Raw genomic sequence first — 19,868 nt, 5'->3', positions numbered from 1 at the left:
TGATTTCAGCAAATAGCTGCAATATAACAGAGTGAAAAATTTAAGTGGGTTCCTTCCCATGGGCTCGCCACCTGTGGTGCTGGAGTGCGCTCCCGCTGGGGACTCCATCGTTCTGCTGGGGGACTTCCATGCTCACGTGGGCAATGACAGTGAGACCTGGAAGGGCGTGATTGGGAGGAACGGCCCCCCCTATCAGAACCCGAGCGGTGTTCTGTTATTGGACTTCTGTGCTCATCAGGGATTGTCCATAACGAATACCATGTTCAAGCATAAGGGTGTCCACACGTCCACTTGGCACCAGGACACCCTAGGTCGCAGTTCAATGATCGACTTTGTGGTCGTTTCACCGGACTTGCGGCCGCATGTCTTGGACACACTGGTGAAGAGAGGGTCAGAGCTGTCAACTGATCACCACCTGGTGGTGAGTTGGCTCCGATGGTGGGAGAATCCCCTGTCAGAAAGAATTTCAAGTCCCACCTCCAACAGAACTTTGCTCATGTTCCGGGGTAGGCGGGGGGACATCGAGTACGAGTGGACCATGTTCCGCGCCTCCATTGCTGAGGCAGCCGGCCAGAGCTGTGGCCGTAAGGTGGTCAGTGCCTGTCGTGGCGGCAATCCCCGAACCCGTTGGTGGACCCCAACGGTGATTCAGGAGGAGCAGTGTCGTTTTCGTCCTGGCCGTGGAACAGTGGACCACCTCTACACCCATGGCAGGGTTTCTCGAGGGTGCATGGGAGTTCGCCCAACCAGTCTACATGTGCTTTGTGGACTTGGAGAACTCTCAATGGAGTTCTTCGCACCCGAGTGTGAAACGGCTGGGATGAGAATCAGCACCTCCAAATCTGAGACCATAGTCCTCAGTCCGAAAAGGGTGGCGTGCCCTCTCCAGTCGGGGATGAGATCCTGTCCCAAGTGGTGGAGTTAAAGTATCTTGGGGTCTCATTCACGAGTGAGGGAAGAATGGAACGGGAGATCGACAGGCGGATCGGTGCAGCGTCTGCAGTGATGCGGACTTTGTATCGATCAATTGTGGTAAAGAAGAAGCTAAGCCGAAAGGCGAAGCTCTCAATTTACCGGTCGATCTATGTTCCTACCCTCACCTATGGTCACGAGCTGTGGGTCGTGACCGAAAGAACAAGATCCCGGATACAAGCGGTCGAAATGAGTTTCCTCCGCAGGGTGTCTGGGCTGTCCCTTTTGAGAGAGGGTGAGAAGCTTGGTCATCCGGGAGGATCTCAGAGTAGAGCCGCTGCTCCTCCTCATCGCCCCTGCTTATTTCAGCAAGACAATTTCAAACCACATTCTGCAGGTGTTACAACAGTGTGGCTTTGTAGTAAAAGAGTGTGGGTACTAGACTGCAGTCCAGACCTGTCTCCCATTGAAAATGTGTGGCGCATTATGAAGCGTAAAATACGACAACGGAGACCCCGGACTGTTGAACAGCTGAAGCTGTACATCAAGCAAGAATGGGAAAGAATTCCACCTACAAAGCTTCTATAATTAGTGTCCTCAGTTCCCAAACGTTGCTTTTTTGGAACGTGTTGCAGCCATGAAATTCCAAGTTAATGATTATTTGCTTAAAACAATAAAGTTCATCAGTTTGAACATTAAATAACTTGTCTTTGTAGTGTATTCAATTATATATAGGTCGAACGTGATTTGCAAATCATTATGTTCTGTTTTTGTTTAACACAACATCCCAACTTCATTAGAATTGGGTTTGTATAAAACGAATAGAATGTGGTATATGAAACAAATTTTCCAACTCAGCTCCCCCTTTTGATAATATAACACAATCTATTATTATTCACATATAAAAGGAAAATTACTAAACATTACTAATCACCAAGTAACCAACAATTACCCAAATAGTATGGAGCAATCAAAATTATATAAGTCTAACATGTTTTTACAAAAACAACCTCATAATTATCTAGAAATTCACATCTTACAGTAGGTCTAAGAAAATCCTTCATTAGCGGGTCTGTAAGTCAGTCATGCAATGAAGTTAGACTGAGGAATATGAGTTAGTGAGAGGAAAGGTCAGGAGAATGCTGGTCAGTAGCGGGGGACGTTGTCAGTGGGTCATCAGATGCCCCACAGGCCCTACCTGTGGGGCATAGCCGCTAATCACATTACACCCTCAATTTCAAGTTTCAGCCTCATCACTCGATCTGATACCCTTTTCACCTCCAAGAAATTTTTAGCTAACTCTACTTTTATAATAATCCCTGCTCCATTTCTCTTCCCATCTACACCATGGTAAAATAATTTAAACCCTGCCCCTAAACTTCTTTCTTTACTGCCTTTCCACCTGCTCTCCTGGACACACAATATATAACCTTTCTCCTAATCATCATTTCTCCTGAGATTGTCCTGTCATAGTCCCAACATTCAAAGTCCCCACATTCAGTTTTAGACTTTAGCTTTCCGCTTCTCTTTCTGCCTAAGAAACCGCTTTCCACCTGTCCTTCGTCTTAGACCCACAATAGCTGAATTTCCTCCGGCGCCCTGCAGGTTAACGGTGCCGGGGGCGGACGTTGTTAACCCGGGCCAAGACCGATCCGGTATGGAATTCTTTAGCTGAACGCTCATATTTGTTTGGAAAAGTTTTAAGACTGAGGCCATTCCTGACGCAACCCTCTGCATTTATCCGGGCTTGGGACCGGTCTAAAGTTTGTACTGGCTTTTGCCCCACAAAGGGATCAATAAGAAAAAAAAATTCAAAAAAAATTTGAAAAAAAAGAATTTCACCAGGGTTAACTGAATAAGTATGCTATTACAGAATGCAATCACAAAGTGCAACTCAATGGAAGCAAATACAGTTTATGCATAAAAGGGAGTAACATTAGGCTGCAACTTGCAAGCACTGACTTTTGATTTTAAAATCCCCGTCAATATCGTGAATTGTTAAGGATGGGAACGGCTCCATTGTTCTGCTTGACAATAGGTCAGTCGTGGTTGTAAACTGCAAAGAACTCAACAGTTGTGATCCGAGATGAGCGAGTACTGATACCAGTTATCGGTATTGGGCTGATGCCGGCCGGCCTTATTTCAGTGTATCTGGTACTTATGAAGGCTGTTGATATCGGCCACCGATACTGACTTGCATGGCTGTCAGAACCTTTTTCTTTGTGAATTGCATCCGTCGCCTCTCAAATGCCCAATTAAAGGCACTGGTTTGTGGTGAGAACATTCGCACTTATTCCCTAGTTCTGGACTTAAAAATGTCTGCAGAAAAAAATACTCCTCAACATTGACTCTATACTAATTTTAGGTTTCTTGTAAAATATTTGATTTTTAGCCTGCCCACATTTTGGACACGTCAGCCTGTCACAGCCTGACACGTAGATGACAGAGGTTGAGGACATTTCCTCATTTAACTTCTACGTATTCTGCGGTGTAATTGTTAACTGTATTGAAAGCCTGGATGTTTTATTTACAATAATGAGTGAAAATAGTGATTGGGAAACTTGTTGGAAGGCTTGTTGTTTGGAAAAAAAATGGACCGTTGAAATGCCTCGAGGGAAGAAGACAGCCACGGCCAACGAGGTAATTCTTGTTAGATTCATTTCCGCGTATGTCATCTTAATTTTGTATTGATAGCATCATTATTACACCAGAAAATATCCGAACACTAGGCCTGGTCTTTGATTTTATGGACTTGTTTCCACATCACCCACCTCGATCTTTCCACATAAGCAAGTGATTTGTAGATTCATTTCCGCATATATACACTGCTTTCGTCAGCTCAATTTTGTATTGATTACACCACAAATGCCTCTAGATTGTTCCAATATAGTTCCTGTAGATCACAAAAGCGTTTCTGTAGGTGGCAATATGACTTTGGCTTGCTGTCATAATGTCGGCTGACAAGGGCATCAATCTTCCAGCCAAAAGAGCTTTATGTCCCAAAGCTGCGCCCCATTTTCACCACAATTTATGAGTGTACACCTGAAAATATCATTGGCCTGGTATTTATGATTTTATGGACCGCAGTTTTATTCTCCATACACAATAATTTGACACAATAATGCAAAACATCGATAAAATCTAAAACATTGGGCTGATTGTTGTAATATTTTCAGAAGTTGAAGCTGCCATGAGTAGAGATGTGTATGTAAATTTCTGTGATAATTGGTGACAGTTTTGGGGCATTTAGCCACTTTTCTTGAGTTCATGCATGAGGATTGCAAGGATGTGGCACTTGCCCGCTGTGTTTATATCATTTTAATCGATGACACCCTAATAAAAAAAAATTCAGTAAAGAAAATTAGCCATTAAACAAATTTTGGGGTATAAGCTGTTTCACATGAGAGCGTGTGAGAGAGTTGAGCATATGATAGGAAAATGATATACACACGTGGGTAAACTTGTTGGTGCTCCTCTGTTAACTCTTCCTGCTATGGACGAATTAACTCGTCCATTTAAAACCGGACTTTGCCCGCCGATAACGAAAAAACCCGTCAAATACGTTTTTCAATTGGGGTTGAAAAGGGCCTGGCGCAGCTCCACTGTGACTTTGAAGATTGAATAAAAAAATATTTTTGCCATAAAACCCCCCAGCAGATGGCAGCAGCGCCTAGGATAAACGATCAGTCAATATAATGAAAAGAGGGAGAGAGGCCAAAGCAGAGTGTGGAACATGAGAAAAACTAGAAAGAAAAATGAAGTACAATGGAGCAGTGTGTCTCCAGGGACAACAAAAGTAAGAGGTCAGCATCTCTGATGGATGACGATCACAGGGGGCAAAATAAGGATGACGCTTTGGCGGTGAAAGTTTGAAAAAAGCGCCGTCAAACAACCGAGGTCACGTGGTGAGCTTCCGTGTTGTTTGCCTGAGAGCTCGCCTAAAAGGTCCGATGCTGACTACAGTGAGCCGGACCTGGACTCATCGGATTCTGCATCAACTCCCCTGATGCACCGGGGAGAAACAATGGAGGTAAGAGCTCATTAGCTCACTTGCCAACTTCCTTAGCTTCACCGATCGCTCCCTCCCTCAGTCACGTGCACGCTATTTAGTCTACTAAGCATTTGTTGCCAGTACGTATGTGTGTTTTATGTATCTAGACTACTATAGTATCTTTAAAACAACTGTGGTCAATTTAAAGGTTTAATGTGCTGCAGATACTCATTCAGGACCATGGCAAACACTATTTTCCGTGTTGGGGGCTCCACGATATTCCCTGATGTGGCAACAGCGATTTGAGACTGCCTGGTGGATGACTTCATGGCTGTGCCCACCGCAGAGGAGTGGAAGAAAATATCTGAGAGTTTTGAGGAGCGGTGGGATTTTTCTTTCTGCTGTGGAGCACAGGTTGGGAAGCACATGGTCCTCCACGCCCCTGCCAGCTCCGGATCCCAGTTCCCAAGAGCCACCCACACATTTCAAAATTCCTGCAATATTACTTTATCACCACCAAAATTATTGCACCTACTTGTATACATGTCAACAATTCATTTGTATATCATATTAAACATTGTCTGCTTATACAGTGAACCCTCGTTTATCGCGGGCACGATAAGTGAATTTCCGCGAAATAGAGAGACCCCATTGATTTAATTATTTAACGTGTATTTTGCCCTTTTAAAACCCCCTCGATCATATTATTCATAGGATAATCATATAGGATATCGCATTATTACACACTACTTAGCAGTAACAATTAAAATTAAATAAAAAAATAGATGGGTACTGTAAATAATGTCAATTATATATAACTTAAAAACCCTGCGAAGTCGTGAATCCGCGCTAGTCGAACCGCGAAGTAGCGAGGGTTCACTGTACACAGTATTTTATCCATGATATGTTGTATTTAATTGATTGTATTATATTGTGAGGCAATAAAGCATCACTTTTGAAATAGCTAGACTGTAAAATGTATGGACTGCATTTAGCAGGTAAGGAAACAAAACTGTTTGTACACGGCAGTTAAATACTGAACTAAACCTGACATCATGACATAAGGTAAGGCACATAAGGTTATGTATGTAATAACTATTTTTTGTCTGGAAAATGTAAAAGATAAAAATTTGTAAAATGAAGTGGTTTTATTCTAAAAAAACAAAACGCAAAAAACCTTAACTAAACAGCTATCTACAACAACAATAACAACAACAACAAAAAAAGTATAAAAGCCTGAATCCTTCCTGGAAAAGATTTCCACCTGGACATTATTGATCCAATTGGTCGAAATTTAGAGTAAATGTGCACTGTTCATATATTAATTTATGAATTTGAAAGTTTACATATTCCTTCCACTCTCGTGGCAATCTTTTCAAGGAAGGAGTCATGCTTGTATCCTAGCAGTGAGGTCGTTTGTACGCTCCTTCAATCCAATCAATATCCTCCTCAATTCCTCTGTTCCGTTTACATTTTCCTGTATGAAATGGAAACATTTTGTGATATAAAGCAGTAAAGGTTATATTTTTTAATTATATCAATAATGCATTTGATTTTGGGTGCCTTTCATGTCACTTAATGTCACATACACTGGGTTAAAACAATATAAATTAATACATTAACAATAAAAGACAGCAACATAATACACAAGAATCAATCATAGATAAGTAGTTAAACCCAAACCATTTGACTATAACCTAAAATATAAAATTTCAAGCCGAGACAAAAAAAATAAAATAAAATAACACAATCGGGAAAGTATGGAATACAGTACTACTCATTGTGAAAAGCATACCATAATTGCAGATACAGGTAGTACACTTGTACCCTATAAAATTCAATCCAAATGTTTTATGTACATACCCCCAGGCAGTCTTTGATGTGTGTCTGTTCTCCTTGACCCTCCACCTGGTACCCCTCATCTGTCCGATAAAGTTAATCTGTAAATAGAAATAAATAAATGGTGCACATCTGTGTAATCAGATTTGGCAAATGCTATTGTTATCTTGGTTCAAAGTTCAACAGCTGTAAACAAGTAAATGAATATACACACTATGCCAGCTTTCTTCATTCACGATTTTCCAAGCCTGCTCCTTTCTTGCTCGATCCCGGTAATATCATCATGTCGTGTCAAACAGCTCAGAGTACCCACAGACTGCAACAATCACCTCCTCCATTTTCCTCTCCTCAACAACTGCACAGGTCCCTGTGTGTGCCATAGTCCATTCTCGATGCTGATTGGCTGTCACAATGCAAATCTGGCTTTAAGTTCAACTCGTCCCAGCTTCAAGCTTTCGGGCGAAGGAGGCAAATTTACATGTGCCCGCCCCACTCGCGCTGCGTCATACGCACCGCCCCGCATGCATCTTTTCACACACAGCTCATTTTCTCTTTTTTTTTTTTTTTACTTCGAAACAGATATTTTGGTGAAACTTATCTATGTTCAACTGCTGATTACTAAATAACCGAAAAAGGTAGAAATAAACTTTTCTTTCCTAATGAGAGAGTTTAATCTTTCTCTTGGTAGTTTCCATGTTTATATAGCCATAGAAATCAATATTCTGTAAGCCTTGAAAGATCAGTCAAAATCCTCTAAAACGGCTGGCAATATGGAGTTGGCCACTCAGAAAACGGCTGGCAGTGAAAGGGTTAATAGAAGGAAAACCCACAGTGGTGTCAAATAACTTGAATCTGACAAAAGTAATAATGAATACAATTTTAATGAAAAGCAACCAAGGAAAATTGGACATTGCTTTAGAATTGTGGTTCAATAGGATTATTTTAAAAAAACAAACTCATGAAAGGCCTTGACAAAAAATGATGGTACCCTTAATATTTTGTTGCACCACCTTTTGAGGCAATAACCGCAGTCAAACGATATGTCTTTTCTCTCCAACGCAAGATCTCTGGTTCCTTTGCTTGGCCGCTCCTTAGCCCGACGTCCCGTACAACTCAGCCGTTCTTTCCGACGACCCTCCTTCCCCCACCGACTTAAATGGCTCAAGCAACGTGTTTTTCCAAATACCACCACGACAGTGATGTTGCAATAATGTTTGTGACTGCCTGAAGTTTTTTTCCATTAACACGGTAACTTTGCTTCATCTGAGGATACGCGATGCTAGCATGTAACGAGGAAGCCTTTAAAAATCATAATCACGAACTGTTGTCATTCCTACATTGATTTACCTGATTTGGATTTAAATACACTAAAAAGCTGAAAGTCTGCGGCAAGCACATCTTGTTCGTTTCATTTCAACTCCACTGCGGGGGTGGTTGGACCCAAAACAATGACAATTGTGTTCATGTCGCAATATTTATGGACCTGACTAGAAGCATATATCAATACTAATAAACATGAAGTTTAAGCCGAGCTCATTCACGCATGATCAGTAGACTTGTTGAGACAAGGCACTTACATTTGAAAAATCTCACGTTTAATCACCACACAAAAATGTCATAAAATTTATGAATACGGAAATCTTCTCTAGTGTTGTTACAAATGTACTTTACTCAGTGAGAAATCTGGGCTTGTTTAGTTGAACACAAAGCTGATATATTTGCAGGAAGTCAACTTATTTTGTTATATGAAGAGTAACAGGTGGATACAAAGCTTTGTTTTACCTTTTGCCATCCAATGGAAGCACATTTAATTGTTCTGCCTGTCACTTAATGCTGCTGGCAAAGATGAACTAAGATATATTTCTGTTGAATAAAAATAAAGTAATTGATTAAAAAAATAATAAATATACAAAATATACAAGAAAAATTTCTTAAGAATCGATGTTTACCGAATCGAACTGAAAACCATCACCACAAAACCGAGATACGAATCAAACTGTGGATTTTGTGGACCATTCCTGCCCTAGTGTACACACTTGCACAACTACTGTATCTGTTTATTTTTTTTTTACTTCCCCATTCTGAAAGTTTTATTTATTTATTTTTTTGTCAGTTGAGTTGTATTGAGTTGTCACATTAATGGAAAAAGTTCTAAAATTATTTATCTTGGTCTCATTTTCTCTCTCTCACAAAAACCCAGCACTTGAACAGGGGTGTTTGACATTTTATATCTACTGTATATAATGGTATATGATGATATACAGTGGGTATGGAAAGCGTTCAGACCCCCTTAAACTTTTCACTCTTTTTTTTATATTGCAGCCATTTGCTAAAATCAGTTGTTATTTTTTTCCCTAATGTACACACAGCACCCCATATTGAGAGAAAAAAACGGAATTTATGAAATCTTTGCAGATTTATTAAAAAAAGAAAAAACAAAATATCAGCCATATTAAGACCCTTTGCTGTGACATTCATATATTTAACTTGGGTGCTGTCCATGTCTTCTGATCATCCTTGAGATGGTTCTACACCTTCATTGCAGTCCAGCTGTGTTTGATTATATTGATTGGACTTGATTAGGAAAGCCACACACCTGTCGATATAAGACCTTACAGCTCACAGTGCATGTCAGAGCAAATAAGAATCATGAGGTCAAAGGAACTGCCTGAAGAGCTCAGAGACAGAATTATAGCAAGGCACAGATCTGGCCAAGGTTAAAAAAAATTCTGCTGCACTTAAGGTTCCCAAGAGCACAGTGGCCTCCATAATCCTTAAATGGAAGACTTTTGGGATGACCAGAATCCTTCCTACAGGCCGTCCGGCCAAACTGAGCAATCGGGAGAGAAGAGCCTTGGTGAGAGAGGTAAAGAAGAACCCAAAGGTCACTCTGGCTGAGCTCCAGAGATGCAGTCGGGAGATGGGAGAAAGTTCTAGAAAGTCAACCATCACTGCGGCCCTCCACCAGTCGGGGATTTATGGCAGAGTGGCCCGACGGAAGCCTCTCCTCAGTGCAAGACACATGAAAGCCCGCATGGAGTTTGCTAAAAACACCTGAAGGATGGTAATAAATACAATTCTCTGGTGTTGTGAGAACAAGTTAGAACTTTTTGGCCTTAATTCTAAGCGGTATGTGTGGAGAAAACCAGAAACCTGTCCAATACAGTCCCAACAGTGAAGCATGGTGGTGGAAGCATCATGCTCTGGGAGAGTTTTTCAACTGCAGGGACAGGACGACTGGTTGCAATCGAAGCAAAGATGAATGCGGCCAAGTACAGGGATATCCTGGACGAAAACCTTCTAGAGTGCTCAGGACCTCAGACTGGGCCGAAGATTAACCTTCCAACAAGACAATGACCCTAAGCACACAGCTCGAATAACGGAGTGGCTTCAAAACAACTCCATGACTGTTCTTGAATGGCCCAGCCAGAGCCCTGACTTAAACCCAATTGAGCATCTCTAGAGGGACCCGAAAATGGCTGTTCACCATCCAACCTGACAGAACTACAGAGGATCCCTAAATCCAGGTGTAAAACACTTGTTGCATCATTCCCAAAAAGACTCATGGCTGTATTAGCTCAAAAGGGTGCTTCTACTAAATACTGAGCAAAGGGTCTGAATACTTATGGCTGTGTGATATTTCAGTTTTTCTTTAATAAATCTGCAAACATTTCAACAGTCAAATTTTTTTCTGTCAATATGGGGTGCTGTGTGTGTACATTAATGAGGGAAAAAAATTAACTCAAATGATTTTTGCAAAGGGCTGCAATATAACAAAGAGTGAAAAACTTAATGGGGTCTAAATACTCTCCGTACCCACTGTATGGGCCAACCTGCTCAAAGCGGTGTTATCCTGTATGTCTATGGTTAAATGTACTGTACTACTGTACAGTGTATCCTCTTTCATCCCCTCTGGTGGTGTACAAAATATCTGCATTTCCCTGCAAGGTGAAATAAAAATGAACTACATTATTTTTGAACAGTATTTTGTCTGTCCATTTGGAATACTGTAACGTTGTCACAGTAAGTTGCATTTATTCAGAACATTTGCATTATTGGATTTTATTTAATTCCTTAAATTCTGCTTAGATTGTGTGTGTGTGTTAATGTTTACATCAATTCATTTGCTTAGCGACTGTTCACGATGTCTTGAGTCTCTTGATTTATAAGTGATTGTGAATGGTGGTGTACAAAATATCTGCCATTTCCCTGCAAGGTGAAATAAAAATGAACTACGTTATTATTGAACGGTATCTTGTCTGTCCGTATGGAATACTGTAATATTGTCACAGTAAATTGCATTTATTTAGAACATTTGCATTATTGGATTTTATTTAATTCCTTAAATTCTGCTTAGATTGTGTGTTAATGTTTACATCAATTCATTTGCTTGGCGACTGTTCACAATGTCTTGAGTCTCTTGATTTATAAGTGATTGTGAACGACTTAAAATCAGTCTGGCATTGCTTACCAAGACTCACAGCACATCCTGTCTCATTTATCAGATCTGAAGCGAGAGGCCAGCATCTGCCATATGCTGAAACATGCACACATTGTGGAGCTGCTGGAGACATACAGCTCTGATGGCATGCTCTACATGGTGTTTGAATTGTAAGTGTGTGCGTCACTCTCACAACCCGTGAAATTTTCCATATTTAGCAGCTGAAGTGTCTGAAAGACAGATTTAAGCCTTTGCCAGGCAATGACTGTAATTTCTCGCCCACATCCTTTGTGTGTCAACAGCTAATACTGGTATAGTGTGTTTGTTCTTGCATACCTACCAGAATGTCTGATTATAGTTGCATAATGATAAACTGTTATAATGATAATAATTCGGGGAAATTTTCATTTTAGAAGATACCGTATTTTCACAATCATAAGGCGGAACGTATTCGAAGGCGCAGTCTTAGTCACGGGGTCTATTTCTGTATTTAACACATACATAAGGCGCAACGTATTATTGGGCGCAGGCATGGTAAAACATACGCTTGCTTAAAACATACGGTAGCATGCATGCACGCTAAAACAATGTTTTTAAAAAGGCAGCGGGAGCAAAACTGAGTTCGGTTGTACTTTATTGAAGTATTTAACAATGTACTCACGTTATTTTTTTATCAACCCTCATCCACAAATCCATCAAAGTCTTCATCTTCTGTATCCGAAATGAGCAGCTGGGCAAGTTCTCCATCAAACACGCCAGGTTCCCTCTCGTCATTGTCAGAGTCAGTCTCGTTGCCGTGCGGCTCCTCAGAAACAATGCCGGCTTTTACTAAAGCTCGAACAACAGTGCAAGCAGACACGTTAGCCCAAGCATCCACAATCCATTCACAAATTGCGGAGTAACTCACCCGGCGCTGCCTCCTAGTCTTAGTAAAGCTGTGTTCACCATCTGTCATCCATGGCTCCCACGCCGCTCACAACTTCACTTTGAACACCCTGTTTACACGGATGTCCAGCGGTTCGTCAAGCCTCCCGGAATGATGGCAAGCTCCGAGTTATTGCACTCAGTCGAATGGTGACTAGAGACGGTTCTCCCGGCTGTTCTGTGATCATTAATGCATTGCTCGAGTTGGTCTTCCAACTCGGGCCACCTCGCCTTGTTTCCGCGGAAACTCAGCTTCGTCTTCTTGACTTGGCGAAGCTCGTTTTCCTGCTTCCTTGGCTTGCGAACCATGCATTCGTTGATCTTGAATTCTCTCGCGGCTTCTTGATTCCCATGTTCCTCCGCGTAACTAATAGCTTGCAGTTTAAACTGTGCTTCGTAAGCGTGTCTCTTCGTAGGTGCCATTTTCGGGGGTCCTTAGCCAAACCGATGCACATACCCGAACTATATACCAAATGGGAGCGTGTCTTTAGCATCCTCTGTCACACGCACCCTTTACGTCCGCATGCTGTCCTCAGTCACGTCCGCCTTCCTCTATATAAGCAGCGTGTCGGCAGGAAATGCTCCCAGTCAGTCAAGCGGAGCGCTCATTAAAGTCACACAACAACATTTGCAGATTTCGGAACTCGGTGCACACATAAGGCGCGCCGCATTATAAGGCGCCCGTCCATTTTGGAGGAAATTTAAGACTTTTAAGTGCGCCTTATGGTCGTGAAAATACGGTAATTGGAAATCACTATTTTACTGCAATATAATTTCCAATATGATACATAGTTAATTTGTTTGCTGTTGCAGTTTTTATGGACTGTGCCTATAAAATGCACTCTGATGTAGATTGTGTGATGCATTCTGTTCAAAACACTTTGCAGATCTTCCAGTTGGTTTGTGCTTTTATAGTCTGCCATCAATAATTGCTTAAAGCCTATATGTAACCACACTGATATCCTCTTACTCCTAGTATGGATGGAGCTGATCTCTGTTTTGAAATCGTGAAGAGAGCTGATGCTGGATTTGTGTACAGTGAGGCTGTGGCCAGGTAAGGCGCCCATCATCTGAGGTCTCTTTTACCAAAGTGTGTTGGATTCCTATCAAAAGAGTGGCTACCAGGTGAAAATTGCACATGCACAAAAAAGTAAAAGGTCAATGCAAAGCAGCTTATGGATAAAAAAGCTAATCAATGAGCCTATTGGTAATGGCACCTTACCATGAATCAGTGATCATCAGTCATTGAGTGGGGGGGAAAAAAGGACGATAGGAAGTAGCTAGTCGCTTTAAAAAAACAAACAAAAAAAAAGTCGCTAGAGGGGTAAATATTGCAGTAAAGTCACTAAATTTAGCACCACTGCCTGTCCTTTTGTAAACTAGCTCCACTCTGTTTGCATCTTCCTAACAAATGTACTTGAATTAGGGCTGCATGATATTGGGGTGGAAAAAAATTACATTGCGATTATTTTATTTTTTTAAACCTGCGATATATATTGCGATGTGAAACAATACAGGATCAGTGTTGGAAAAGTTCATTTTCGACACGAACTTGTTCAAAGTTCAGTTTCTTATTCCAAAAATGAACTTATTCAATTCATACTTCATAATTAAAAAAATTTAACCAAGTCTTCCAGTCCAAAAATTATTAGTTAATATTTAATTTTTAAATTTCTTTTTTTTTTTTTTTTTTTTCTCTCCACCCAATATGTTGCTGATGATGGTAGCTTCGATGGACTCCAGCACGCCCGCGACCTTAGTGGTCGCGGGCGAAGCGCCTCAGAAAATGGATGGATATTCCAAAACAAAATAAATTCTATATTATCACAGTGTGATCGTACAGTGTTTCAACTAAAGTATTCTGATACAAATAATTTTCCTATAGTCCAATTGAGGTGTTGTGTCACAGATAAATAACTTGATGAGCCAAAATGTTCTTCAATTTAACCACAACAAAACTGAGAATTGTTTTTGGCAATAAAGGAAAGAGGATTGCTGTTAGTAAATACCTGGAGTCACTCTTTAAAAACCAAAGACCAAGTCCGAAACCTTGGTGTACTGATAGATTCCGAACTGACTTTCAACATATATCAAATTTATATCATATCAAAGAGGTCAGAGCATATTACTCCAATTCTTTACGCTGGCTCCCAGGCAGCTTTAGATTAGATTTTAAAGTTCTGCTACTGGTCTAAAATCACTAAATGGTTTAGGTCCTGAATACATGAAAGAAATGCTAATGGAATATAAACCCAGCAGGGCTCTGAGATCGACAGACCCAGGTCAAATAGTGGAGCACAGAGTCCAAAGCAAATATGGTGAAGCAGCATTTAGCTATTATACTGCACAGAAATGGAATACGTTGCCAACAGAAGTGACGTCAGCCCCAAGTGTGAATATTTTTATGTCCAGGTTAAAAATTCTTCTTTATTCTCATGCTTTTTAGAGCACTTCCACTTTTAAATATTTCTTGCACTGTACACTGTTTTAATTGTACTTTTATTTTTTATTTTGTTCTGTTTTAAATGATTATTACCTTGTGTATGGAATGCGCTATATCAATGAAATTGCTTTGCTTAGTAATCAATTTTTACAATTATTTACTGTATTGAAAGAAAGAACACATTCACTGTGATTTATCCAGTGTCCCTGAACACACCTCACACATTCATGGAGCTGCCGCGTGCCTGCCTACAGTAGTTTCATTCTGAAGAGTGAAATAGGAAATGCAGCAGGTGTACATTCTTTCTTGTGCCCTCATTCATAGTTATCATACAAGGAGATGAGTATACAACACACTGGGCTGCTCCATGTGTTGTTTGTGGCAGTATAATTTAGTGTAACATGGGTGCTAATCTGATAATCATATGTCCCAACAGGTCCCTCAGCTGGTCACTTTTAATATTACAGTTGATTCACTGTACTATTACAGTACACCGTCGCAGCAGACCCTGCAATGAGACTATTGCGCACACATACATCGCAATAACGATGCTGAAACAAAATATCTTGCAGCCTTAACTTGAATTGTTCGATAAAATTGATTAATCGCTCAAAGACACTTAATACTAACTCATTTTCACAAACAGCGTTAACCCAATATGGATGCAATATGAATTTAAGCGATCATCTTTATGAGGGAAATGTGAAATATGGACTGTTAATCCAACACATCAGGCATTATTGTTTATGCCAGACTATAACATAAAATATGAAAGTGGGGTGTACATTATAAATAAATAGTAAATAAGTATTATGGACCCCACGATGATGTTTGAACATGGTTTGATCTGGATTTCAAACTGAGACAATTAAATATTGAAAAAAACTCAAGAGAATGGAATAGTAATTAATAGTTACAGATTGCTGTACAAGTATTGTACTTACACTGTCAAGTTGCCTTGAGCATTGAACCCCCACCAAAAAATAAATTTTTTTCGAGTTGCAGCACTGTTTGTGAACCCCTTTCAATCTCTCCATGTTGATGTGTAACAAAATATGCAGCAGTCTGAGTTGAATTTCCCTTTGACGGATGATAGTGAGTGTAATGATGATAAAAATAAAATGTGATTTACAAGCATATGCAAGCACAAAATCATGTTTTGTAATGAAGGGGGTCTATGCTTTATCTCATTTGACATTTCATTCACCGTTTGATTCGTCAGTCCTCGCTGTTTCCAAAATGTTACTTTTTTTTTTTTTTTATAAATCATGTTGTTGGTGTAGAAAGTGGCATACTCAACTTCAAAGCCACGTTTTGTGCCGGCACAACCCTGAAAAGACCTCAGGACTCTGAAGAATGTTTTTACTGAAAGGAGACGTATTATTATTATTTTTTTCAGTATCTACCGTAATCTCTCGTGTATAATGCACACCCATGTATGATACGCACCCCCGAAGTTGACCTAAAAATTCCGGAAAACCCTTCTACCTATGTATCATACACACCCTCAAAATTCTGGAAAACCCTTCTACCTACAGTCGATATGGAAAGTATTCAGACCGCCTTCAATTTTTCACTCTTTGTTATATTGCAGCCCATTTTCAAAAATCGTTTGTTTGTTTTTTTCCTCATTAATGTACACACAGCACCCCATATTGAGAGAAAAAAAAAATAATTGTTGAATTTTTTTCAGATTTATTTATAAAGAAAAACTGAAATATCACACATCCATAAGTATTCAGACCCTTTGCTCAGTATTTGGGAATGATGCAACAAGCTTTTCACAACTGGATTTGGGGTCCTCTGCCATTCCTCTTTGCAGATCCTCTCCAGTTCTGTAAGGTTGGATGGTGACCGTTGGTGGACAGCCATTTTCAGGTCTCTCCAGAGATGCTCAATTGGGTTTAAGTCAGGGCTCTGGCTGGGCCATTCAAGAACAGTCATGGAGTTGTTCTGAAGCCACTCCTTTGTTATTTTAGCTGTGTGCTTAGGGTCATTGGCTTGTTGGAAGGTGTACCTTCGGCCCAGTCTGTGGTCCTGAGCACTCTGGAAAAGGTTTTCGTCCAGGATATCCCTGTACATGGCTGCATTCATCTTTCCTTCGATTGCAACCAGTCGTCCTGTCCCTGCAGCTGAAAAACACCCCCACAGCATGATGCTGCCACCATCCTGCTTCACTGTTGGGACTGTATTGGACAGAAGATGAGCAGTGCCTGGTTTTCTCCACGCATACTGCTTAGAATTAAGGCCAAAAGGTTATATCTTGGTCTCATCAGACCAGAAAATCTTATTTTTCACCATCTGGGAGTCCTTCAGGTGTTTTTTTTGTTTGTTTGTTTTTTTCGCAAACTACATGGGGGCTTTCATTTGTCTTGCACTGAGGAGAGGCTTCCGTCGGGCCACTCTGCCATAAAGCCCTGACTGGTGGAGGGCTGCAGTGATGGTTGACTTTCTAGAACTTTCTCCCATCTCCCGACTGCATCTCTGGAGCTCAGCCACAGTGATCTTTGGGTTCTTCTTTACCTCACTCACCAAGGCTCTTCTCTCCCGATTGCTCAGTTTGGCCTGACGGCCAGGTCTAAGAAGGGTTCTGGTCGTCCCAAATGTCTTCCATTTAAGGAGTATGGAGGCCACTGTGCTCTTAGGACCCTTAAGTGCAGCAGAAATTTTTTTGTAACCTTGGCCAGATCTGTGCCTTCAGGCAGTTCCTTTGACCTCACGATTCTCATTTGCTCTGACATGCACGTGAGCTGTAAGGTCTTATATAGACAGGTGTGTGGCTTTCCTAATCAAGTATAATCAAACACAGCTGGACTCCAATGAAGTTGTTGAACCCTCCCAAGGATGATCAGAAGAAATGGACAGAACCCAAGTTAAATGTGTGTGTCACAGCAAAGGGTCTGAATACTTATGGCTGTGTGATATTTGTTTTTCTTTTTTAATAAAGCTGCAAAAATTACAATAGTTTTTTTCTGTCAATATGGGGTGCTGTGTGTACATTGAGGGGAAAAAAATTCAATGACAGTGAAAAATGTAAGGGGGCCTGAATACTTTCCGTACCCCCTATGTGCATAATGTATTTTTGCAATGCATGATTTTGCTTCTACCCATTTGATCAAAACATGAAGTATTATCTGTATTTTTTGTTTTTTAAAAGACTTACTCTGAAGTTAAACACTTTATTTGAACACGTAATTAATTTTAATTACTCTTATTTTGAAATTCACAGCCCTGCTTTTATTTAGTAGATGAGAAAACACACAGTTGTGCTCATGTTTGATTACCCAGGCAGAATTTTTAAGATGTGTACAATTCTTTAAAGAAAACATGGACCAGGTGAAACAGATTTAATTTTATTTTAATGGGATTCAAATTAAACCGTCAAGCATTTCAGAAAAACATTATCATTAAACAAAACATAACCATAAAGAAATTAATGATGGTTGTTCTTCAGTCATCCGTTCTATTTATTAAAATAAATGAATGAATAAATAAATAAATTCTCAAATTGTGCCTGGGTATGTAAATTTATGAGCACAACTGGACATACTGTATATGCAGTCAATTGTACCCCTTTCATATTGGAATGAAAGTGTAAGCTACACCTTTTTCATAACCTCTAGATGGCGCCATACAATTTAAAATGAGTCCCCCCCATTTTCGCCTATACTTATGTATAATTCCCACTATTGACTTTTGACAATGTTTTTTTGGGGAAAGGCACATTATACACGAGAAATTACGATATTTAAAATGATTCCCAGATGTCTTTTGTCAAAACACTCCAAGGGTCAAGAATTACATAACACTTTTCACCCTCTTTTTCTAGCTTGTTTTGAGGGGGCAGTACTGTCTCATGAAAATGAGACATTTAAATTTTTTTTTGCTTTCATTACCATGACGACTAAGGGCAGAGCTTGTTGTTGAGCCCCGAGTCTTAAAGAGTGAGTGCACATGCGAATCCCCATGAAGACCGTGAAGGCATCTATTGCATTTTCACTTGTGGAGGAAGCACTTCATCACATAGCCACTTAATTACACTTGTCAATTAGTTTTCAAAACCTCCTGTATGGTACATGCAGCAGACTCATCACCAAACACAAATTTCAGTGTTATGTAAATTAGCTTCACAGTTATGTCACAATCTGGCAAAATTGGACACATTTTCAGAAATAGGCAGCTCACCTAAAAATACTTGGTTGTTTAAGGAGGCAGGCCCTCCAGAGACCAAACCATGTGTATCCAAGTATTTATAAAGTCAATTTTCCATAATATGTCCCTTTTAAGATAAGAATGAGTCATACTAATCATCTATTTATTTCCTTGCAGCCACTACATGAGGCAGATTTTGGAGGCACTTCGCTACTGCCACGACAACAATGTGATACATCGTGATGTCAAGGTGAGTTGACAGTCCCTTTTCCACTAAACTGACTTGACATGCACACATTCATCGGGTTACTGACATTTGACATTACAGTTTAGATGAATTGGGTAAAAGTCAATCTTTGGCCAAGCCGTCAGCCTTTGAATGGTAGGTGGCGATGATGCCCCTTTCAACTGGTTTTAACTGTGCCGTTTTCAGCACGGAAGAGGTTGCCTTAGAGAGGTTGGATCCGGTCGCTGTGAATTGAATGTTACTGTCAAACATGAAGGCTGGAGCATCTTTAGAAAGGGGGATTCGTTGTTCAATTGATGGAAATGTATTACATACCAAAGGAATATGGTTTCCAAACAATCGTCTGAGGTATTAATACATCTTATTAAGTCAAACATGGTAAGATTAAGGTATTAACATGCATTAAAGTTTGGTTTCAATCAATATATTACAGTAGTTGTTTTTTTAGGTGCATTTAAATTTACTGACTGTACATACTGTCAGTCATACTGTCTGTTTTCAGACTATAAGGCAAACCGGATTATATGGTGCAATATCAATGAATGATTTTGTTTCATACATAAGGTGCACCGGATTATAGGGCGCAATAAGCGAAACAAAATAGTCAGATGAATCAAACTTTATTCAACTCATTCAAAATAACTCTCAACATTGTTCAGTAGTAACAGAAAATACAAAACAATACACTAATTTTTTCAGTTAATTTCTCTTCCATAAATCCATCAAATTCTTCATCTTCAGTGTCTGAGTTTAACAGTTGGGCGATTTTGGCATCAAGCATGCCCGGATCCCTCTCGTACTCATCCGAGTCAGTCTTGTTGTTGTTACGTAGCTGTTCAGTGATGATTCCGGCCTCCGGGAAAGCTCGGACGACACTTGGGACTGATACCTTAGCCCAGGCATCCAGGATCCATTGGCA

At 40.2% G+C, this 19,868-nt stretch overlaps 1 protein-coding gene across 9 annotated transcripts in view; it reads left to right on the top strand.

The window, feature by feature from the left end:
• LOC133410396 (peripheral plasma membrane protein CASK) overlaps positions 1-19,868 on the top strand; it is an 80,018-nt gene that overhangs the window by 10,728 nt on the left and 49,422 nt on the right. For all 9 annotated transcript variants that reach the window (XM_061691595.1, XM_061691604.1, XM_061691551.1 and 6 more), the window contains exons 3-5: positions 11,248-11,353; positions 13,084-13,161; positions 18,880-18,952. In XM_061691595.1, the coding sequence (XP_061547579.1) occupies positions 11,248-11,353; positions 13,084-13,161; positions 18,880-18,952 (257 nt within the window). The remainder of the gene's footprint in view (positions 1-11,247; positions 11,354-13,083; positions 13,162-18,879; positions 18,953-19,868) is intronic.

Source organism: Phycodurus eques, chromosome 1 (assembly GCF_024500275.1).
Source record: "Phycodurus eques isolate BA_2022a chromosome 1, UOR_Pequ_1.1, whole genome shotgun sequence".
Taxonomy (NCBI): Eukaryota; Metazoa; Chordata; class Actinopteri; order Syngnathiformes; family Syngnathidae; genus Phycodurus; species Phycodurus eques.
Note: the sequence above shows the minus strand (reverse complement) of the source record. Positions and strands in the feature narration are given on the sequence as shown.